At 43.1% G+C, this 14,750-nt stretch overlaps 2 protein-coding genes across 4 annotated transcripts in view; one reads left to right on the top strand and one right to left on the bottom strand.

The window, feature by feature from the left end:
- LOC309835919 (phosphatidylinositol 3,4,5-trisphosphate 3-phosphatase TPTE2-like) overlaps positions 1-7,742 on the top strand; it is a gene marked incomplete at its 5' end in the record, with an annotated part of 56,568 nt that extends 48,826 nt beyond the window's left edge. The window contains 3 exons of the mRNA XM_082675636.1: positions 957-1,052; positions 2,329-2,399; positions 6,057-7,742. Of these exons, the coding sequence (XP_082531762.1) occupies positions 957-1,052; positions 2,329-2,399; positions 6,057-6,165 (276 nt within the window). The 3' untranslated portion in view covers positions 6,166-7,742. The remainder of the gene's footprint in view (positions 1-956; positions 1,053-2,328; positions 2,400-6,056) is intronic.
- Positions 7,743-7,816: 74 nt separating this feature from the next.
- Positions 7,817-14,750, bottom strand: part of SLC25A15 (solute carrier family 25 member 15) — a 45,415-nt gene continuing 38,481 nt past the window's right edge. For all 3 annotated transcript variants that reach the window (XM_082675395.1, XM_082675393.1, XM_082675394.1), the window contains exons 6-7: positions 12,055-12,213; positions 7,817-10,380 (exon numbers count right to left, since the gene is read on the bottom strand). In XM_082675395.1, the coding sequence (XP_082531521.1) occupies positions 10,256-10,380; positions 12,055-12,213 (284 nt within the window). In that variant the 3' untranslated portion in view covers positions 7,817-10,255. The remainder of the gene's footprint in view (positions 10,381-12,054; positions 12,214-14,750) is intronic.

A 14,750-nucleotide genomic window follows, 5' to 3' on the forward strand; every position in this document is an offset into this window, starting at 1 on the left:
CTGCCCTCCTACCTGTCTCAATGTGTTTTTTTCTTTATATCCTTAGTTGTAGGAGAGCTGTTCTGCTGGTCTTCAGGTCATTCTCAGAGCTGTTGCACACGTAGCTGTAGTTTTGGAGTGTCCGTGGGAGCATCTTCCTACTCCACCATCTTGATCCTGCCTCAGTGCTCCTCTTCATTTATACAAATCCTTCCATGCCCATCTCAGTTTCTACCTCCTCGGTGACACTTTCTCATTCTACGCGTCCTGTTAGCCTCCCTGAAGCACACAACGGCACCCTTAGTCTTGATCATACAGCTTAACACGTAGTTCTATGCTATTCTGCTATTGTTCCTGATGTGTTTTACTCCCTGAAGCATCAACAGAGTCTTCACTTTCTTTTGTATTTTTCCCAGGGCCTAGCATAGACCTTTCTCACTGTGGGTGTCATTATCATACAAGGGTGTACCCGTAACAAATAATCAGTATAGCTTCAAAGTCATTCATTCCAGAAACTTGGCCTACCTTTGGTCACTCCATCCAGCAGTCTGCTACAGACAAGGCCTATGATCCCATCAGCAAACACATTTTTGATAAAATGTGAGCAACTAAGCATTGCTTTTTAAATATGCATACTAGCTTTAAAATTGAGCTTCTTATGTATTCCCAACATATGAAAATTAGGTGACACACATTCAACACTATTGTTTACTTGGTTAAAGTCTAACAGAAAATTGAATACTTTGCTTTTCAAGTGTTCCACCATAACCCTCAACCACGATGGCCTGTTAAAAATGTTAACAACAGTATTGCAACTTTATAGAAACAAATATTAACATTTTTACATGTGGTCATTGGGCTATGAGACCAAGAGTACTTGATTAAATAGAAGAAGCCTCAATAAGTGAACATGAACTTCACTGCTGTCTCATTATCAGTTAGGTTTATAATTCTGAATTCCATGTGTTCATCCACAGATAGTTCATGATGCTGAAACAGACAGAGTAATAATTAATCTATCCAACTGTCCACCTCTGTATGATGAGGTGAAAGTGAAATTTCTCTCTTCTTCGGTGAGTAATCAACAAACAATTTATGCTGCCAATCTTGTCTAGTTTTCTGAATGATTCTGGTTTGGGATTTCCTTTGCTACAATTCCCAACAAAGGAGATGATAGGAGATGTCAACCCCTAGTCAGGGATGGGGAGACAAAACAAGTCAGATTTCTATATCGAATATTTTTTAAAAAAAGAAAATATGTAATTAAATATATTTTTGCTCATTTGTTTTCTAAATTGTATACAATTTACATGTATTAATTTTCAAATAAGAAAAAAATACAAAAACCCGGATGTTAAAAAAGGTATAAACTACATAGCAGTGATCATATTTTGGGTTTGTATCTTTAAAACACATTGTTCCCCATAACTTATAAATACGTGAAAGTGAGGGAGATTTTGCTTTCCTCTCAATTGATGTATAATTCATTTAAAATAGCATATTTAATCCAATATTTATGAAAAATATCTGCTATTGTCATTACAGTATAATTTATGCTGACCAGTTATCAAATGTATGTCTGATTATTCTGTATATAGCAAATTTCTAAGCCCCAGTAGTTTCATTTTCCTATGAAATCATCAACCAGAACTGCCAACATGTAACTGTGTTTGCTCAATTTAAAGCTTATTTCCTGTGCCCGCCTGCATCCCCTGCTTGCTCCCTGTTGGCGGAGAATTTACTAAGTTTGAAATGGTACACGTGTTGAAGCAAGTGGCTGGGATAGCTCCCCTTGAATAACTGAGCCAGTCTGAATTCTCTTAATCAGGGGTCTCTAAGCAGAAGCACTGGTGTAGGGGCGCTAGCCAAGGGGATGTTGGTGATTTCTGGCCTTTGTGGTTGTCAAGGGTCATGAGATGAAAGCACTTTCAGAAATCGTAGGTATTTCTGTCATCATCAATCGTGGTTAATTATCCAATGTAGCTGCTCCTTGTAGGAACGGAGGATATTATTGGGGCAGAAACAGACATAGGTCCTTAGTAGATTCTGTTTAGCACTATCCAAACCAGATTAAAAGACCAGTGTCTAAATTTATAAATATCACAGAGAAAATACATTTCCTTGAAAATTTTGCTAGAAATGGCGAGAGAAAGGAACAGCAATCTCTCAAAGTCTCTGTCTTGGTGTCTTGAGTATAATGTTGATGGTAAGTGCTGCATATTCAATAGCTACAGTTATTTGATGAACGTACAGATGAATAACGGAATTTTAATCCCTTTGGAAAGATTATTTTTCACAGTAAAATGGATACGAAGAACTAATTTTTCTTTTTTCACCATGTCTTTTTAGGATCTTCCTAAATACTATGACGACTGTCCATTTTTCTTTTGGTTCCATACATCTTTTATACAAAATAACAGGTATGGCTATGGTATAATCCAGTAGAAACAGCTTAGTCTCGAATGTCTATGTAAGAGGTAATGACAAGTATTTTGCTAATTGCCATAAGCCCAATTTATAGAAACCAAAAAATCCTTGAGTCACCGTTCTTCATTGCCTTCCTTATTGTGATCTGGTTATTTAAAAAATATGGCTATTTTTCTTTAACATCTTTATTGGAGTATAATTGCTTTACAATGGTGTGTTAGTTTCTGCTGTATAACAAAGTGAATCAGCTATATATATACATATATCCCCATATCTCCTCCCTCTGCATCTACCTCCCATCATCCCTATCCCACCCCTCTAGGTGGACACAAAGCACTGAGCTGATCTCCCTGTGCTATGAGGCTGCTTCCCACTAGCTATCTGTTTTACATTTGGTAGTTGTATATATGTCCATGCCCCTCTCTCACTTCATCCCAGCTTACCCTTCCCCCTCCCCGTGTCCTCAAGTCCATTCTCTATGTTGTGTCTTTATTCCTGCCCTGTCCCTAGGTTCATCAGAACCATTTTTTTCTTTTTTTTAGATTCCATATATATGTCTTAGCATACAGTATTTGTTTTTCTGACTTACTTCACTCTGTATGACAGACTCTAGGTCCATCCACCTCACTACAAATAACTCAGTTTCATTTCTTTTTATGGCTGAGTAATATTCCATTGTAGATATGTGCCACATCTTCTTTATTCATTCATCTGTTGATGGACACTTAGGTTGGTTCCATGTCCTGGCTATTGTAAATAGAGCTGCAATGAACATTGTGGTACATGACTCTTTCTGAATTATGGTTTTCTCAGGGTATATGGCCAGTAGTGGGATTGCTGGGTCATATGGTAGTTCTATTTGTAGTTTTTTAAGGAACCTCCATACTGTTCTCCATAGTGGCTGTACCAATTCACATTCCCACCAGCAGTGCAAAAAGGTTCCCTTTTCACCACACCCTCTCCAGCATTTATTGTTTGTAGATTTGTTGATGATGGCCATCCTGACTGGTGTGCGGTGATACCTCATTGTGGTTTTGATTTGCATTTCTCTAATGATTAGTGATGGTGAGCATCCTTTCATGTGTGTGTTGGCGATCTGTATACCTTCTTTGGAGAAGTGTCTGTTTAGGCTTTCTGCCCATCTTTGGATTTTGGGCTGTTTTTTTTTGATACTGAGCTTCATTTTTCATATTGAGCTTGTATATTTTGGAGATTAATCCTTTGTCAGTTGCTTCATCTGCAAATATTGTCTCCCATTCTGAGGGTTGTCTTTTGGTCTTGGTTATGGTTTCCTTAGCTGTGCAAAAGCTTTTAAGTTTCAGGAGGTGGGTCAAAAAGGATCTTGCTGTGATTTATGTCATAGAGTGTTCTGCCTATGTTTTCCTCTAAGAGTTTGATAGTGTCTGGACTTACATTTAGATCTTTAATCCATTTTGAGTTTATTTTTGTGTATGGTGTTAGGAAGTGTTCTAATTTCATTCTTTTACATGTAGCTGTCCAGTTTTCCCAGCACCACTTATTGAAGAGGCTGTCTTTTCTCCATTTTATATTCTTGCCTCCTTTATCAAAGATAAGGTGACCATATGTGCATGGGTTTATCTCTGGGCTTTCTATCCTGTTCCATTGATCTATATTTCTGTGTTTGTGCCAGTACCATAGTGTCTTGATTACTGTAGCTTTGTAGTATAGTCTGAAGTCAGGGAGCCTGACTCCTCCAGCTCCGTTTTTCTTTCTCAAGATTGCTTTGGCTATTTGGGGGTCTTTTGTGTTTCCATACAAACTGTGAAATTTTTTGTTCTAGTTTTGTGAAAAATGCCATTGGTAGTTTGATAATTGCATTGAATCTGTAGATTGCTTTGGGTAGTATACTCATTTTCACAATGTTGATCCTTCCAACCCAAGAACATGGTATATATCTCTCCATCTGTTTGTATCCTCTTTAATTTCTTTCATCAGTGTCTTATATTTTTCTGCATACAGGTCTTTTGTCTCCTTAGGTAGGTTTATCCCTAGGTATTTTATTCTTTTTGTTGCAGTGGTGAATGGGAGTGTTTCCTCAATTTCTCTTTCAGATTTTTCATCATTAGTGTATAGGAATCAAGACAGTGCTGTGCATTAATTTTGTATCCTGCTACTTTACCAAATTCATTGATTAGCTCTAGTAGTTTTCTGGTAGCATCTTTAGGATTCTCTATGCAGAGTATCATGTCATCTGCAAACAGTGACAGTTTTACTTCTTTTCTGATTTGGATTCCTTTTCTTCTCTGATTGTAAAAATATGGCTATTCTTGAGACCCACTGTTGCATTATCCTCAAGGTCCATGCCATAGGACTGCGTTATAAAACATACCATAAGCAAATCTTGAGTGTGGCAACAAATCCCTCCCATGAAAGTTTAATATGAGTTTGTTCAGTACCTTGAATATGGCAGGTCCTCAGTATGTGTTGATTTACTGATGACTGACCAACACCAAATTCTATGCCACAGGAAGGTGTCATCCAGGGAGGCTTCAGCTAGTTTAAAAGGTGGTTGACACACTTACATCTAGGGCAGAAGTTATAAGACACAGTAAGTATCAGTGAAGACAGCTTTCAAAAAATTAATGGTCTCCCATTTATAACTGATTTTCTTATAACTAAATCGGATAATCTGTTTTTAAAAAGTAATTGATTTGAAGAGTATTCCAAAGAATCTCTATCATGTCTGAAACTCATTCCTAAATCTAGAAGTTCTCCACATCGTCTGTTCTGTGGTGCTGAAAATTTGAGATTGGTATCACCATACCATTCAATACAAAAGGAAAGATAATATTCAAAAAATCATAAAGAGTTTTGAAGAAGTGGTTATGATTGTATGTGCCATGAACTGACAGTTCCCATAACATACAATCCTAGCCTTTTCTTCAAATGTAGACTGCATCTAATCCCACCTCAAGTCCGCTAAGGTGACAGTAAATAAAAACCTAGCCTAAACACCTACAATGCACACACATTTAGTGGATATTGATAGAGTGAACTTTGGATTTGATGGAACATTTTTGCCAATTTTTTCCCCTGGATGTACAGACAGAAAACTTTGACTTAACATGAGCAAAGTCCCTCAAATAGACATCTAGGTGGAACTTCATTTGGTACTACTTCTCAAAAGTGGTTCTTGCTAAAGGGCACAGTTTTTTCCTTTAAAACACCATGTTCATATTAGAGAAGCAACCTGCTAAATCACTTTTCTCCTCACTTTTATAGTTTCTGAAGATTTAACGTGTGAATTTCCATACTCCTCGGTAAAGCTGTTTTTATTATGAGACTTAATTTACCCAAAATGCCAACTTCATCATTTAAAAGACTTGTTACTGGGTTTTAATACACATCTAGTCTGATTTATCACATATAGAAATTTAATTTATTAAATATTAATTCCATAAAAGGCAATATTAAAAGGATCAGTGACACGTTGTTACTGAAGGTCATGATATTTTTGTGTCTTAAGAGAGAAAGTGGGAGAGCTGGTCTTTGAAAGCTAATTAGATGCAGAGGAGGGGTCGAGACTGATGGTGGCCAGCAAGGCTTGTTTTTTTAAAGCAACAAGGCTGTCCTACAGCATGGCTTTTCTGTTAGCCCTACAATAAAATGTAATTTTTTTTCTATTCTAGGCTTTATCTTTCAAGAAGTGAATTGGATAATCCCCACAAACCAAAAGCATGGAAAATTTACCGTCCAGAGTTCGCAGTCGAGGTATATTTTGATGACGTTAAGTTGTAGCTGGTATCTAAGTGTAGTTCCCCTTCTAGGCTAGAATCATGTTCTTCCCAATCCTTGCTACCTATTTATATCTTTTAAACCTATTTCCTTGCTGATGTATTTACATATTATATACATATGTCCCTGAGAACTCTATTAAATATATACAAAAGAGAATGTCAATGGCAATAGTTTTTTTTGAAAGAACATATGTCACAGTTTTCATTTGTATTGAGATAAATTTGAAACAGTACACGGGAACGTTAGTTATCACTTAACAACTCAGAAATAAAACTTTCCTATCAAAATAACATTTAAAAATTGTGATTGTCCCCCAATACTGTGGGTTTATTTACTTATGTATTTTTGGACAAGTATTCATTCCCTACTTTGGTTTACATTTGTAATTTCAGATTTGTTAGAAAAGTAATTTCTAATTCCTTCTTCTACTTGATTTACAAACTATTAACGAGCATCAGAATGGCAGCAAAGATCGTTTTAAAACCCATCACCCTTGCTCACAACCAGCTTCACCGAAGCTTGGGGAACTCTGAAGTAAGGTCAAGTTTTCATTATAGACACTGGTTAGTCCTGTGTCCACAGGGAATCATTTTCTCTTTGGTACCAGGTGCTACTTTATTCTAAGTACTTTCACTGCCACTATCTTAAGGCCGTAATTGTCTTTGAAAACAGTTCTATGTTGGCTTTACTATTTGAGTGATTTTCCGCAAGACTCCCAACAATCCAGCCCAAGTTGAACTGACCAGGAAATGAAAAGTAGCAAATGCTGAGAACCAGTGCCTCTGCTAAAACACGGACTGCTCGTTCCTGAAAAACCTTGCACTTTGCAGAAAGCACATGATAAAAAAATAGGGTTTGGGGGGTTGGGACAGACCATTCCAACTAAGCAGTGTTGTAACAGTGCACTAACCACTGGCCACTTGGGTTGGCAGCCCCACAAGGTCTGGAGGTTGCCACAGTCAGTATTTTTTAAGGGAAACTAGAGCAACAGTTTATAGAGAAGGGTGGGTGGGTGCCGACCTAGCAGGGATGGGAGGAGAGCCCCGAGCCGCCAGCGTGGAAGGCCATGCAGGGGCTTCTCTCCCCCTCAAAATAGCCCCCAAAGAGCGCAGCTGCAAAGGTTATGCTACTCCCCTTAATCTGACTCCCCTTGGGGGAAGAGCTCTTGGAGACACAGCCTTTCAAACTCCTTCCATGTTATCTACATTATTCCCTGTAATTTGGGTTACAGAAATGTATTGTGGCAGCCCAGGTTCCTCCTTTAAAATTCCTGCAGCTGTAATCCGTGGAGGGCAGATCAGCGGGCAGGCCTAGGTGAACGGGAAAAAAAAAGCGAGGAGTAAGATCTACCTTTAACACTGGCAAAAGCTGGGAAACCCCAGTTTTTCAGAATCTTGCTTTTTGAAATAAAGGAAATTACAGTTGGGGGTTTCTCTTCCGTAGCCCTCCAAAATGGATGGAAATTTCTGGCAATTATGAGCTGTCACACTATTCTGCTTTTGCTCATAAAGAGAACTTGTTCAGGGCCTCCAGCAGGGCTGCTTTCCTAGAACCCCGTGCAAATAATTCGTTAAACAACTTGAGAAACTTAGATCATAATATATCAGAACAATATTGGTTTTCTTGAATAGAATTTACTGACCTGGAAAACTTGATATCCAGAAGTTTATTTTAAAAAATAGAATGGCATCCTGCCAAATCAGTCACATCACATACACAGCCTGGTGGAGGGAGAGTAATTCTAGTGGGCCACGTTTCGCAACTGCAGTGTATACAGAATATGCATTTATATCAGTAGTTATTTTACATCAGGAATCTTGCTGACAAAAAAAACAATGCTCGTTGCAATAAAACCATCACCTTGAAATATCACCATACATAACTCAAACATTCCTGACAGTTGGTTCTTAGCACATAAAGTACTTAAATCATATAGTCAACTATTAGGCAAATTTAATGATAGAACACGAGAATTTCTTTAAACACAGTATTTCAAGTTACTCTCTTTTTGTCCGGAGTACAGATTTGAAATGGTACAAACTGTACCCAAATACTGAACCATGAATTAAGCAAACAGAATGAAACGTTAAAAAAAAACAACTCTCAAGTTTCCATTCATTACTCCCACTCACTCTTAACCTGCCTCAGACAGTTTCTGTTGAAGATATTCAGTTAAATCTTTACAGGACAACACGTGAGAAGACCTACTGCCAACAGGGCTTAGACAACAGGGGCCCGGTGGGCTCTGGAGCAGGTCACTTCCTGGGGGAAGCCAGTCCCATTTGCTATTTTTGCTTCAATCCAGGCCTGTTCAGAAGCAGCACCACTCAGTAGCTACTGACCATTTAAGTACGGACAAAAGTAAGGTAGAAAAACTGCTTTTCAAAAAAAGGCAAACAGAAGACCAGGCATAGCTCTGGAGCCCGTCGGGCACAACACCGGGCATCCCCCCTCCGCTAAACGTCTGCCAGCAGCTGGCCTTCCCGACCCTCTCTGGCTTCTGGCCGGAGTCACCACCGAGGCTGCAGGGAGAACAAAAACTTATGGAAACTGGAGGCCTCACACACAACGCTTCCGTCCTGCCAACAAGGGGGGACATACCAGTGTGGACCATTATTAACACGTCAGCCGCAGGGGCGGATTAAGAGCTCTTTATTAGAGGCCTGGGGGGTCTCGGGGCAGCACAGAATGAGGCAGCTGACTTCACTGGTGACGACAAGGGCTCACGTAAACCGGACGGCCAGGGAACAGCTGCCCATCCCAAGTCTACGGGAGTCAGGTGAACCAGGGTTTGTTAGTAGTGCATACCTACGGCATAGTTTAATGAAATTACCTTTGCTTCATTGATTTATTAAGTCACACCCCAGAGACCACCATCACTGAAATTCACGACAGCCAGTACCCCATATTAAAGGCTCCAGCGTGGCAAGGAGTGAGGGATCCCGAGACAAACTTCAGCCCTGACACCACTCACGGGGAGTGCAAGCACGACACTCTGGTTCCCTCTGAAAGGAGACCGCTTTGCCCACAAGCACCACTCTGTCCCCAGACGGGGAGCCAGGGCCTCTCTTGGCTTTGGCACTCTACTCCCTGGAAGGGCTTCCGATTGGCAGAGGCAAGGAGGGCGTGGTCCAAAGTGGATCAGCAGCCCGTAGGTGGTCCGACAACTTCCCTGGAATCCCGCCCAGGCCCGGACACAGAGGCAGCAGCTCAGGGCAGCTGTCAGCCACAGTCTTCACAAAGCACCACAGGCCCCTCCCCTCAGCCCCTGCCTCGAGCTCGAGCCCAGCAGAGAGGAGCTCCCTGGGACAGGAGGAGGGGCTGGCACAGGCGAGGGCCGTGCTGCTTCCCAAAGGCTCTGGGCCACACCCAACAATATGTCCGGGCGTGGAATGGGATCCCACCTGGAAGAAGATGGGCGGCACTGTTTCCACAGAGGAGCACCTTGGGAAAATCCAGGATGCTTACTCTGAAACTTAAATCAAGAACATGGAAGCCACACCACTATGCAGATATATTCTCCTCTTTAGAATCTAGACGGACGCCTTAGTTTTCAAGCACCACAGGAAAACTTTTTAAAAACTTTAACCACTTATTACAGGGTATGTGCTAAGTAGATTTTAAAAGAGACCCACATCTAGCATGGATGAAGCATTTATAACCATCCTCCTGAAACATGGTTACCTCTGGTTTTTTCTAGTGAGATCTGAGATTAAACATGGAACTAAATTGTGCTTCACTCACAACACAACCACCTAAACCGCATGTACACATACAGGTTTACGCAAAAGCCCTTAAGATAGCTCTACTTAGCCTTTCAGATTAGGTACCTCGGGCCAGCAGCCCACCCTGTATGTCCCACCAAGGACAAGAGCAGCAACTTTTCCACTTCACTACAATTATGGGCAGAAATTATATAATAGAAAAGAAAAGCTCTTCTATAAAGTTTAAGGTAGAAGGTAGAAAAATGGAAGACAAAAAAAAATTTCCCACAAAATCAAAAAATTCCACATTGGTCTTGTACTCCTTGAAACCCTGAGAACTGCAGTCCTCAAACAGCTTCACTTTGATCAAGGTTTGCCAGAACACTTCAGTATGCTTCAAACTGGCTCATCATCAACTTCCTGCTGTATTCATAGGCCAAAAAGAGTGCCCCGTTGGCAGGGAACGCGCGAATCATGGTAGGTTTCAGTCCAGAATATAAGGCCGTTATTCCTAGAAAACAAAAGGGTGACCAAAGACTGAGCTCCCCCTCCTTGGACATATTGCACGAACCCACACAGCACAGGTATTTTTACAGTTACAGATCCAGACAACAGCGCTGAACCCCAGCAGCGATGGAACAGGTTTCCCTGGACTACTGGAACTAGACAGACTAGTAGAAACAAGGGCGAGGGCAGGTCTGCCAGCAGAGCTGGTGAGGCTCTGGGTACAGTCACCGATCCCGTGCCTGTTACCTCCTGGTAAGCGGGTCAGGCAGAGCAGGGGGCCTCCTGTGGGCAGACAGGAGGCAGCCACAGAGCCACGGACGGCAGCAACTTCGCAGCTTCACCTGGGGGGCGAGGACCACGAGGCACTGGGCCAGAACACAGAGCACTGACATTGATGTGGAAGACCTGTTTCTAGTGTTAGCACTGCCCAAGGCAGTTCTGAAGATCCAGGCAGATAAGGGAGGTGTAAGTACTTTGGAAAACTACAAAGTGTAATGCAAATTTAAAAGGGGTTACTGTTAGTAATACACAAGATGTCTGTGCTCTATTTGGGGTTAAAGCAGTTGCTGCATGCTGTTACTGTGCTCGCTTTCTCTCAAAATCAAGACAGAAAAGTGCACATCCAAGTTTTAAGACGTATAGTGGATGCTGGAAGGACAGGTCTTTACTCACTAGTGGCATAAAATTGGCTTTATACAAACACTAAAAGTCTTTATCTACCTGTATAACTAAAAACTGATAGCAAATCACCTTCAGAAATTGCTTAGTGCCTTTCTCATTGCAGAAGTCTTATCATTAAGGATGTACGTTCTTTTAAATGCCTTACTGATATGCTGTTAGAGCTCATCTCCTGATGATATTGTTTAAAACAAGTGGTGCAGGACTTCCTTGGTGGTCCAGTGGTTAAGACTCCATGCTTCCACTGCAGGGGGAATGGGTTGGATCCCTGGTTGGGGAAGTTTCACATGCCGCAGAGTGCAGCCAAAAAAAAAAAAAAAAAAAAAGTGGTGCTAACTCTGAAACATGTGTCCTCTTAGACAAAACACATACTTTAAAAATTCCCACCAGGCTATTTAGAAACAAAATCCTGGCCCAAAGGTTAGGAATCAGAGCTTTAAACATTCTTGAGGGGACTTCCCTGGTGGCGCAGTGGTTAAGAATCTGCCTGCCAATGCAGGGGACACGGGTTCAATCCCTGGTCCAGCGAGATCCCACATGCCGTGGAGCAACTAAGCCCGTGCACCACAACTACCGAGCCTGCACTCTAGAGCCCGCAAGCCACAACTACTGAGCCCACGAGCCACAACTACTGAGCCCACGTGCTGCAACTACTGAAGCCCACGCTCCTAGAGCCCATGCTCCGCAACGAGAAGCCACCGCAATGAGAAGCCCGCGCACCGCAATGAAACGTAGCCCCCGCTTGCCGCAACTAGAGAAAGCCCGCGCGCAGCAACGAAGACAACACAGCAAAAAATAAATAAATAAACATTCTTGAGAATAATGAAGTAAGCTAAAGAAAGGGGTCTGGAAACAAATCCACAAATGTGAATTACATACACCGTTAGAAAAGCGAGGCGGTGGAAGAGAGCGATGACCCACCTGCTCGACTTCGACAAGACGAGCGGCCGAATGACCACTCCCCATACGTCCCTCCTGTTTCAGCAGTTGGCAGACTCACCTTCATTTTTCACGATGCTTATGAAAGTTCCAATAAATCCTGCCTGCTTTCCAGACATGGAGAGAACTTGAATTCTGGATTTGATACAATCCACTGGGTAAACAGCAAGCCAGAGGCAGATTCCACCAAATCCACCACTTAACATCAAAGGGACAGGGCCTAGAGAAGAAAACGAGCAAACAGTGTTTTGTCTCAAGAACAGCTGATGTGATATTTCCAGAGGTCAGTGTAGTAGTGGCTGCAGGTAGGTGCAAATACAAACACGAAAGCTGCGGAACACAGTTCTCTGGGGCAAGTGTCCAACTGCCTAAGAGCACAGGTTCTGTGTGGTAGCCTGGGGCTGTCCCTCACGACTCCAGGGCAAGGGGCAGCCCTAGTGAGGGTCAGATTTAGGCTGGTCTCTGTGGCCCTCCTGCCCCGTCCTCCAGAGGCCTGGCCCCCCAAGAACCAGCAGGCCCCCAGCAGCATGGCAACGCCCTACCATGAGGAGTGAGAACAGAGGCCACTGAAACACAGGCTGCATCTTCTTCAACTTTCCCTTAATTATTCTAATATATTAATGTCCCACAGCTCTGATTCTTCCTTTGCCATGAAAAAGCAAAGTTATTAAACGTAACAGTTAAGCCTAGGAGCTTGACTATCCCCAGAATAGGTCCAAAACACTGAAGGGAGGTATTTAAGAAACAAGTAACCACTCATGTGAGCCAAACATCGATACAGTTGTGTCAAGCAGTTAATTAGGATAAACTAGAAAGAAGTACACTTCTCACTGCTCTCAAAACACTATCAAGATTTATTACTAAGCTTATTGCAAGATGATTTATAGGTGATTTCCCCAATTGTTGGTGATATCCTACAGGGAAAATAATATCTGTGTTCTCCCCTAAAATGGACCCAGAGCAAATGAACAAATGTTATTCCAGTAAAACCTGGAATTATTATTATTATATATTAAAATAACTGGAATTATTATTTGGTGGGGGGGAACCTTCAAGATGGCAGAGGAGTAAGCCGTGGAGATCACCTTCCTCTCCACAAATACATTAGAAACACATCTACATGTGGAACAACTCCTACAGAACACCTACTGAACGCTGGCAGAAGACCTCAGACCTCCCAAAAGGCAAGAAACTCCCCACATACCTGGGTAGGGCAAAAGAAAAAACAGAGACAAAAGAATAGGGACGGGACCTGCACCTCTGGGAGGGAGCTGTGAAGGAGGAAAGGTTTCCACACACTAGGAGGCCCCTTCGCGGCGGGGCTTGGGGTGGGGGGAGCTTCAGAGCCACAGAGAGGGCGCAGCAACAGGGGTGCGGAGAGCAAAGCGGAGAGATTCCCACACAGAGGATCGGTGCCAACCAACACTCACCAGCCCGAGAGGCTTGTCTGCTCACCTGCCGGGGCGGGCGGGGGCTGGGAGCTGAGGCTCGGGCTTCAGAGGTCAGACCCCAGGGAGAGGACTGGGGTTGGCTGCGTAAACACAGCCAGAAGGGGGCTAGTGCGCCACGGCTAGCCAGGAGGGAGTCCTGGAAAAAGTCTAGACCTGCCAGAGATGTGAGAGACCATTGTTCAGGGTGCGCGAGGAGAGGGGATCCCCCTTCCCTGTCTGCCCACAGAAGGCAGAGCACCGCCTAAACGAGCTCCAGAGATAGGCACAAGCTGTGGCTATCAGCTCGAACACCAGAGATGGGCATGAAATGCTAAGGCTGCTGCTGCCGCCACCAAGAAGCCTGTGTGCGGCACAGGTCACTCTCCACACCCACCCCAGGAGCCTGTGCAGCCCGCCACTGCCAGGGTCCTGGGATCCAGGGACAACTTCGCCGGGAGAACACACAGCACACCTCAGGCTGTTGCAACGTCACGCTGGCCTCTGCCGCCACAGGCTTGCCCCACATTCCAATTATAACTACCATACTCCTCCCTCCCCCACCAGCACGAGTGAGCCAGAACCCCCTAACCAGCGCTGCTTTAAACCTGTCCTGTCTGGGCATGAACAGATGCCTGAGGGCGACCTACACGCAGAGGTGGGTCCAAATCCAAAGCTGAACCCCAGGAGCTGTGCGAACAACGAAGAGAAAGGGAAAGCTCTCCCAGCAGCCTCAGGAGCAGCAGATTAAAGCTCCACAGTCAACTTGAGGTACCTGCGTCTGTGGAATACCTGAATGGACAGCCATCATCCCAAGATTGAGGCAGTGGGCTCTGGGAGCAACAGTGGACTTCGGGTTTGCTGTCTGACACTGACTTGTTTCTGATTTTTAACTTAGTATAGTTTTTAATGCTTGTTATCATTGGTGGATTTGTTTATTGGTTTGGTTGCTCTCTTTTTATTACTTTTAAATTTTATTTTAACTATTTTATTTTATTATTTTTCGTTCTTTTTTTCCTCTCTTTTCTTCTGAGCCATGTGACTGACAGGGTCGTGGTGCTCTGGCCGGGCATCAGACCTGAGCCTCTGAGGTGGGAGAGCCAAGTTCAGGACATTGGACTACCAGAGACCCCCCGGGCCCACATAATATCAATCAGCAAGAGCTCTCCCAGAGATCTCCATCTCAATGCTAGACCTAGCTCCACTCAACGACCAGCAAGCTACAGTGCTGGACACCCTATGCCAAACAACTAGCAAGACAGAAACACAAACCCACCCATTAGCAGAGAGGCTGCCTAAAATCATAAGTTCACAGACACCACAAAACACA

This window comes from Grampus griseus, assembly GCF_964374135.1.
Source record: "Grampus griseus genome assembly, chromosome: 18".
NCBI lineage: Eukaryota > Metazoa > Chordata > Mammalia > Artiodactyla > Delphinidae > Grampus > Grampus griseus.